The 9340-nt window shown below is 42.8% G+C and overlaps 1 protein-coding gene across 1 annotated transcript; it reads right to left on the bottom strand.

Moving 5' to 3' along the window:
- Window positions 1–919: 919 nt before the first annotated feature.
- On the bottom strand, window positions 920–8879 carry PPP1R11 (protein phosphatase 1 regulatory inhibitor subunit 11). The gene is made up of 4 exons (XM_039360948.1): window positions 8744–8879; window positions 8569–8668; window positions 6355–6463; window positions 920–4996 (listed from the first exon to the last, which is right to left on the bottom strand). The coding sequence occupies exons 2-4, from the start codon at window positions 8632–8634 to the stop codon at window positions 4773–4775; spliced, it is 399 nt and encodes a 132-aa protein (XP_039216882.1). The 5' UTR covers window positions 8635–8668; window positions 8744–8879; the 3' UTR covers window positions 920–4772.
- Window positions 8880–9340: the final 461 nt, after the last annotated feature.

The raw sequence follows: 9340 nt of genomic DNA, 5'->3' as shown, positions 1-9340 counted from the left end.
CCCCTTAGAACAGTGATGGCGAACCTTTTAGAGACTGAGTGCCCAAACTGCAACCCAAAACCCATTTATGCATTGTCGAGTGCCGGGTGGGTGTGGCCCATTGGCTGGGTGTGGCCAATTGGGTGGGCATGGCCAATTGGGTGGGTGTGGCTGCGGTGGTAATGGTAGAGTGGGTGGGACTAAAAAGTTCAATCAATCAATTCCAACTCTGCAAGATCTTTTTTTTTCCTGCGAGAAGTTGAAATTGACTGATTGAACCTTTTTTTTTTTTTGTACACGGCGGCAGCGGCCTAAAGCAAAAAAGTTTTATAAAACCCAGCTGAAGGCCTAGGACTGGGGTGACGGCACATGTGCCCACAGAGAGGGCTCTGAGTGCTGCCTCTGGCACCCGTGCCATAGGTTCGCCACCACTGCATTAGAATATAGTTTTAAGCTTGTGTATCACCTATGTGAGTTGCTAATATGAGAAAAGAAATGACAAGCAAGCCTTTGTGATTTTGGTCTTGAATATGATGAGGTTGATATCCACTACAATTGGCTCCCTCGCCTCCACCTGATGGATAGCAATGATCTGGCAGAAGAGAGGCTGGGTAGCATTGAGCTATGAATTCTCTACAGCATTTTGCGTTCAATGCCCTTGTCCTGCCATTCTGGAATGCCATATGTAAAGAGCAGCTGACATCCATCTGCTGTTAAGATAATGCTTCCCTGTGAAACACCAGAAAAGGGAAAAGAGAAAACCTGCCAAGCTAAAACTGAGTGGTTTCATGGCAACATATATTGGATCACTGTTGAAACTATATTTTGTTCAAAACCAGAGTCATGTGTGATTGCATAGCTTTTGCTTTTCTACTAATGACTAGTCCCAGAGTTAGGCAAATCAGCCACTGTAGAATCAATTATGCAAAACAGACCTTTATACTTGAGGCAGAATTTATGTGACCTTTCAGATTCTTAAAGCGCAAAATGCACAGAGCTGTTTATAAGCAGCACCAGATCCAAAACAAAGGTTGCCCTGAGAAACTGAAATACCTTCCGCATTATAAAAACACAACAGCACAATAAAAATTATCCAGCCCAACTTTCTTTCTTAGAAAACACATGTTTTAAGAAGGGTACAAGCAGGACATGTGGTCTCCAATAATTAATTTTCAGGACTGTGCTCCGTTTGATCCTGGAAGTGATAAATAACTATATTGGTCTCTAGAGAGGCCAACACAAGGTGTTAAGCCATACTGTGACTTCTCGGCTATGAAGGAACCAAAATACTATGAATTGCTTAACAAACTCATGTTTAATACAGTTCTTCTAGTAATTTATAACTTTACTCTCCACCTGCTTGTAAAATTCTCCTTTAGAACTATGCTTGCTTGGTGACCTTGCTCCCCCTTTTGGTCTATAAAAATAACAAGGTGTATCTTTTTCACTGTTGCTGCTAGAGGTGTTTACTTTTAGGGTTTTGCACATAAAAAAAACTGTGGCATGCAGTAAACTACACATTTTTTTCCTAATGCCTTGTGGGATGGGAAAAATAAACTAACTTTTTCCTGGCTGAAATGCACATATACTTAAAATAGGAACATCTGCAGTACTGCTAGAACAGAGTAAGAGAAGAATCTTCCACTAGATTGCTAGTAACTTCTCAGAAACACAGGAAACTTGCAATCCTTCATAATGTGGGACCAGGTCCTGTTGAGAATCAGATCCCCCACCCTTAGAAAAAAAATTTAAAACCTTAGTTACCAGATCAAGATACAGCACATCAGTCATTTTCCTATATTCTGAGGGACATCCATTTAAGAACTTCATATCTTATTCATTGAACGGACATTTTATTCTTCAGTATGTTTATATTCTGCTTCTCCAAGAAGCTCAAGGCAGCTTTCCCACAGTTCCAAACATTCCAAATGAACATAAATCTGACATATTAACCAGCAAAACCCATACAACTTAAGTATTCAGACCACAATTTTGGCACAGGCTCAGCACTTCAAGATGCAAGAGCTTGACAGGATGGCATAGTTTTTCAAAACAGGGTGCCTTCCAAGCATTAGGACAACAACACCTGGCATTTCATAACAAAGGGACAGTTGTAGCAAAATCATCAAAACAATGGTTTACCCAAATAACCAATGACTTTAGTTCGGCCACCTATGGTAACGTACTTTAAAGCTATTTCAGGAATGTTTTAAACCAGGAAAAATCCTAACTCTCAATGTTTCAAGCAAAATCCTAATTGATGAAATTGAAAGTGTAAGGAGGTTTATAACTTGGGAGGGGGGAGAACTTCTTTGATTGAGTTTCTGGTCTCCTAGCGTTAATGCATACCAATTTTCCACAATATTATGCATGTCATTTCTATTATGCTATTTAATGTTAAGGCCACCATCCTCAGAAATATGTAGGCAGCTTGTTTATCTGCCAAGCATGACTTTTATTCAACTGGAATTAAATTGCTGTACGAAAGAATGATGCAAATCTAATAGGTCACATGCAAAATTTGACAACTCTGTAGTGCACGACCTTGAGATGGTGGTGTTGCTTAAACTCAGAGTCACATTTCTTAGGCAGGGATCCAGGAAGCCAAGGCTTTAGTTCAAACGTGTGAATCTATACTATACATTTTAATGCTTTAAAAAATATGAACATTTTCTAACAAGACCAACAAGAAACTGTCTAAATAACCTCCTAATCATTTTACCCAATATGTGTTTTCTTGTAAAAATATTTTATAGCATCTTATAAGCAATTCTTGTGTTTGCTGGGCCAGGCCACTGAACTCTTCCATCCAATGTCCTGTTTTGCAACATGTTAGCTTTGAAATATGGCAGTCACAGAGGCATAATCCATTTTGTCAGCTGATTATGAGCAAACAAACATATATCTTACTTCTTTGGTGGAAAAAAGACAATAATACTATACAAGCTTATAAAACCTGCCTAGATTTGTACATCTGTAGTTTACTCAAAAGTTTGCATTGTGGGGGGGGGGGAAGCAAAGGGCACCTAATTTAAGTCCATAAGCTCAATCGACTACAATGTTTACCATATTGTGCCATGCAACTTGCCTAAAAATTAGCGGCTAAGTATGGGGTTTATCACAAAATGCCAGGAGGTCCAGCCTTTTTCTGTTATTTTGCAATCCAACTTTCATCTAGCAAGAACACAAAATACAACAGGCATCTCTGAAACCCAAACTTTCCTGCATAGAGTTCTCCCTAAGAAAGAACCCACTTCACCAAATAAGTGATGAAAAATGAACGGGGCTAAACCTCACTAAGGGACAGGAGTTGTATCCCTTGGGTTTCATATTTTAAAGGTTTCCGCTGAGAATGATCATGCACCTTCAGCTTTAATCTCTGAAAAAAGTAGTTCTTCAGCCATCGTGGCTGCTGAAAAACATACCTGCTCTAAGGCTCACTAAACTGAGCTTAAGGCCTGCTTACCTGTCCAAAAGGTTACACTGCTGTGAGCATTTCTGGTGGGATGTAATTTTTTTAATCAGCAGGGGTGATTAAAAAAGAGAAAGAGAGAGTGTACAATTGTCTCTTCTCCTGCATAAAACCACAGGTAGCCAGAGTAATCAAATGTTCACGCAACGCAAGAAAAGGTCCCGTTCCTCAGGCTCCTGCTGAGTCCCGTGTGGTTTTAGGAACGATCTTATTTAATGTGAACTTTTGCCCAGGCAATAAAATATACAGGGATTGTGCAAGGTGATCATGGGGATTTTATCAATCATAAAGACTGGGCCCAGCTTCCTTTTTCTTTTTGAGTCCATACATCAGCCCCTGCCTTGGCATACAACATTCATCTCTTTTACATCTTTCAAGTTCCTCTCGGCCCCAAATCAGTTAAGACTCACAAGGTCTCCAACCATCTCCTACGTCCTTTGCACCCTCTCCATTCCTTTCATTCCCAATTACTAAAAATTCTTATGGACGTTTATAAGAAAATTAAAAAAAAAAAAAACCCAAAAAACATCGCAGGGGAAACATGTCCTTTTAAGAAGATACCTGAACACAAGTGAAGATTGTCGTGTATCACTGATGAGGTGGAACCTACCCTCTTCCAGGAGCTAGGAGGCTAAGAGGGTGGAGGGATATGATGATTGCACCTTTAAGGCAGCTTTATGTCAGAAGCCGGGATTTTGCGTGAGTGGGTCTGCAAGTGGGAGGCAGCGGAGCCGATAGTGATGCAGGCTCGGTGCACAAGAACCCAAACAAGGATTAAGCAGGTGGATTGTAGGTTTCTTACACAGGGCTAAAAAAAGACCAAGGGGGAAAGGAGCTTGCAATAAAGGAAGAAACCAGAGATACCGAGGAAGACAAGGGGAAGGAGAAAGGATCCTGGCTGAAGCTCTATCACCGCTCTTCTCAAAGCAGACCCACTCCCCGTTGTATTCATCACTGATAACAAATATTTAATTAAGATGCAGGTGGGGGGGGGCAAATCAGCCACAGTACCCAAGAAGGTCCTGCCAATACATTCCTCATTGGGCAGGGTGAGGATAGGTGGCACCAGACAGACTCACCAGCCACAGATGGATAGAGACAACAGTAGCAGCACTGACACAAAGACAGGCATGGAGCTAGGTGTGCGTGCCCTCCCCTCCCCTCCCTCCCCCTTACCCACAGTCAAGGCAGCACCACCACAAGACAGCTGAGATGGATAGGCCTTCCCTTCTTTTCATCCTTCGCCTCAGTTGGGGCAGTGTCAGTCCTTCTTTGGGGGAGAGTGGAGGAGCTCCTTCTCTGCCCCCTGGCCCAGTATGGTTCAGTGCTGCATCGCCCCTGCGTGGTTTTGGTCAGGTAGCTCCAGCTTCTTGGAGTTGTTCTCCTTGGGACCAGCAGCATCGCCCGCTTTGGGCTGTGCCTTCCCATGCTGACCTTTCTTGTGGCCTCGGATGCAATGGGCGTTGCCGCAGCCTTCGTCGTCCTCGTCTTCACTTTCTGTTGAGCTCTCGTCAAAAGCCCGGGGCTTCTCGTAGATGCAGCAGCCTGTGTTGAGAAAAGGGAAGAAGTGGAGAGGAATGGCAAGAAGGGAAGGTAAAAAGGACTCGAAGGCAATACACATTGAGGATGTAAAAAAAAAAAAAAACAGAACAAAGGGAGAATAAAGAGACATGAAAAGATTGTGAACAAGGAGGAAAGCGAGCAATGACATGGCATGGGACGGTGTTTAATAAAATGCAAAATGAGTGAAATATATAAAGTGCAAATATTGGATGCATGAAGATAAGGAATTGAAGGTAGACAATGAAGAAGGAAGGAAGGAAGGAAGGAAGGAAGGAAGGAAGGAAGGAAGGAAGGAAGGAAGGAAGGAAGGAAAACACGAGAGAGATAAGCACAGAAATACAATAATTCACCAGCAATTAGAGCAATGGAAGAGGAGACAAAGGAATAGTCACTTGTTCACAATTTTCACTTTTGGAAAATGAAAGGACTATGCAGACCTTTTCAAACTCACAACATTTCTCTCTATCCCATAGGAATCTATAGGAATCAGATCAGGATAGCCAGAAGCAAATAATTCACTTTTCCAATACATCTGGATGCCAGGATAGAAGAGATATGGCAAGTTCTTAGCCTCTTTATACCCAACCCACCAAGGAAAAGTAAAGACTCTACATGATGTTTGAATTATGTAGCAATTCTTCTTGCTGCTCATTTATTTGGCCAGGGAACCACAGAGAGTAATTAGAAATAGGACAAATAGCATCTCTCCGGTTGATTCAGTTTGTGTTATAGTAATATCTCTATTCTCCTGTGATCATCTCAAGATGCCTTCGCATCAATTTCCAATAAGTACTGCTAAGTACCTATGGTTGAGGCAATTAGTATCCTCTCCAGGCTACAATGTCCTAAGCAACCCGGGGTCCCCCAAGCTTATCATTTCCAATTGAAGTTTAAGATTATATTCTAAATATTATCAAGAAACAACCATGGAACATGTCCATTCTAGCAAGTGGCTCCCCAACAGAGGACCAATGGAGTATGTATGGGCCAGCATACAGGACTCCTCCACCTACTTTTCCAGGAATGTTTCCCCTATTTCCACTACTTTGTCAGTATACTGTGGAGTTTGATCTCATTACCTATGCTTATGTTCTGATATTGTATGCTAGAAGATGACCAGTCTAAAGAAGAGTCAAATGGCGTTTAAGAACACTTGAGAGTAACCCTAAAGCCAACAATCTACATGTACACATCTCCGGAGAAAGGGATGGATTAAAACAACGTAAAAAAAAATGAGTTACCCTCAATTAGTGCATCCTGGATGATGTACTCACATCAGGAGAAATACAAATGAGGAGGAAGTATTTCAAGAAACAACGGTAGAGAAGGGCAATACTCACATTTGGAAGATCTCCGTCCCAAGTGTTCGTTGTCCACTGTGTCACTTGACCATTCCACCTTCTTGGATGGCTTTCGTTTTCTTAATTTGATAGTGAGACTACGATTTTCCTGGGAAGACGACCAAAGAGAAGAGGGTTTGACTGATAGATAATCAAGGAATTTCTCATTCAATGTAAAAGAGCTTGATTTTCAATTCTGGGAAATACTTTCTACATAGCTGTATCTGAGGAAAAACCTCTTTATTTTTGCCATTAAGACAACTCCAGACAGTTCTGAGAGCAACTTCAAAGTTTAATTGCTGCCACTTTTTTGATCAAATCCCACCTATACAACAATATCTTATGCCATTATCTTGCCCATGGAGACAAAACAAAGAAGCCTTTCATTATACATGGAGACAATTACATTTTATATTTTAATAGGTTCTGAGGCAGAAATATGAGCTGTCCATAGATATTGATAGAGAATCCAAGGCTTAATTGAATTCTATACAAGAGCTCTTAGGTTTTATGAAGAGCACTAATAGAAAAACATTTAAACGGGCAGCACTACTGCAACACAATATTATATTATATAATATTAATATTATATCCACTAATAATCACATCAGAGTGTCTAGCCTGTTTCCTCCTAACACAAAGTATCTTAAAATAGAGAAAATTTAAATAGTATACTTGATATGATACACATATTCATCAATAATTTACAAAATCATCCACGATTTTGAAAAAGGGGCCCTCCTATGTTTTTGAGCTTCCTAGAGTCAATGGTACCTTCATAGGCAGCCGTCGACTTACAACCAGAATGGAATCTGCCCATCATGGTTGTTAAGTCGTGACTCAGCTTGGTCACGTGATTCTTATACAGCCAACCTGATTGCCCTGGTCATTAAGCAAACCAATGGTTCGCTATGGCACAGTTTTGCCAAAAAAAAAAAAAAAAAAAAGAGGCAGTGCTGGTTTTCAGCGAAACCATTGTCACGTGACTGCGGGACACTGCAAATGACCATAAATAAGCCCAAAGTAGGTCTGTAGTAACTTTATTCAATAAATGACCGGTTGTAAGTCAAGGACCTTCTGCAATGGAAACAATATTGTAGGTGGCCTAGTTGATCATGAGCCAAATTCTCTCAGCCCGTTGTAATATTCAAGGTAGAAGTAAAATTCAAATAAATGTCTGTGAAGACAGTTGATAATTGTAAAAAAAAAATACAATAGGTGCATCCCAAAAATAATTTAGATTGCACTAGCAACACTACTACAAGTCTAGCTTCTGATCAATATGTCTATTCACACGCCCTTTTTGGAGATTTGGTTCATAAGGAGTTCAGCTGAATCTCTGGATTAAGTTTATAATGGAATTTGTTTCTATGAACAAGACTTTGTTCAAACTGTTCTCTGAATCAGAGACCTTCAAATCAATCCAATTAATTTTCAATGCCTTTAGCATAGATGCTGTCTTGGCTTTTGAAGCATTCAAAACAGCCTTCCATCTTGGTAAGATAAGGACCCAGATGGTTGGGGGGGGGGGCGAAATGCTGACACTGTAAACCCTTTGAGGGCTATAAAGAACTGAAGCGATATATAAGTCTAAGTGCTATTGCTATTTCTCAACTTTGGTAACTTTTAAGACCTGTGGACTTCATCTCCCAGAATTCCTGTCTTCACTTGGGTCCAATTATCACTGATGTGATAAAATGCCAAATTTCAGGCGATTGTATTCTGAGAGAGAAGTCTCTTATTTCCAAATCTACTCCATTATGCGACCCAATTAAAAGGTTCCAACTGGGTCGGGTTCAGTTCACACGTGGGCCTGTATTGCTCAGGTCTTGATTCCCACTGCAGCAAGATGTTATGGCAGCCTCCGCTTCCTCCCACTCTGGACGACTTCTGTCCTCCAGATGTTCTTCCGTCTCGGAGAGAAGACCTTCCGCTCAGCGAACCAGTACCTGACAAAAGACCTGCCCTCCGCTACTTAGAGCCATTAGCCACCCAGTTATCGCAACCCTCCCCTTCCATCCCAGGCCAGCTCGCGCCGCCGCCGCGCGGCCCTTCTCGCCATCGCCGAAGTCCCCCGCTTCGTGGTTGCCACGACAACCGCAGGCGCCGAGGTTCCGCGGGCGGGGCTTCTCCCTCTCCGTCGTCATCATGGTTGCCATGCCGCCGGCTGCACCCCCCCCCGCCCGCCCACCCACCCCCCGGCCCTCTCCTCACCGGCTCAGTCACCTCCGTCTCGGTGACGGTCGTGGTCGCTCGCACTTTAGAAGTGGACTCGGCCATGCTGCGGCGATGCGGGAGCCCGTCTGCGATGGAGCTGCTTGCGGGAGGGAAGAATATCCGTGGAGCCCCGCTCAAGGGCTCGACGGAGCCCTCCCCAGCCTCAGCTCACCTGCCGGCGCCTGTTCAGCCGCAGCGCCCAGCCTCACGCTGCAGTCGCCGTCTCTACCTCACAAGCAGGAGCAGCGGTCGATTTCCAACCCCACTTCCCATTTCCGGTGCCATGTGCGCTGCCTTAAATGATCCCCGTGGAGATTTCAGACTCACTTCCGGTGTGCCCCAAACTAAAGCGAGCCGTCTAAGCGCGTTAGAGACCGCGGCGTGGGGGGAGGCTTTCTTCTGCTCTTGTGATGGTGGGGCTTGGTTCTGAAGTGATGACTATCACCGGCGTAGAATAATCCTAGTTTTGGACGCGATGAAAAGACGGACTTTTGTTTACGGCAGCCCCGGAGAAAGACCATGGAAACTCGATTGTAAAAAAATCGATTTTTGTAATAGAAATGTTAAAGTCTGGAATATCTTACCCGATTCAGCTGTCGCAGCTCTTAACTTTCACAGCTTTCATTCTAACTTAACTCCCGTGGACTTCATATTTTAAGAAGTCCCTAAGGGGACGCGCGTTAAGTGCATTGGCGTGCCTAGGGTCCCTGTCAAGAGTTTGATTTTCTTATTGTCTTTGTTTGAATTTGTTATTTTTGTTTGATTAATA

This window comes from Crotalus tigris, unplaced genomic scaffold (genome assembly GCF_016545835.1).
Source record: "Crotalus tigris isolate CLP2741 ecotype Arizona unplaced genomic scaffold, ASM1654583v1 scf7180000019189.1338056, whole genome shotgun sequence".
In the NCBI taxonomy this organism is placed as follows: domain Eukaryota; kingdom Metazoa; phylum Chordata; class Lepidosauria; order Squamata; family Viperidae; genus Crotalus; species Crotalus tigris.
This window is presented reverse-complemented; position numbering and strand designations above follow the sequence as displayed.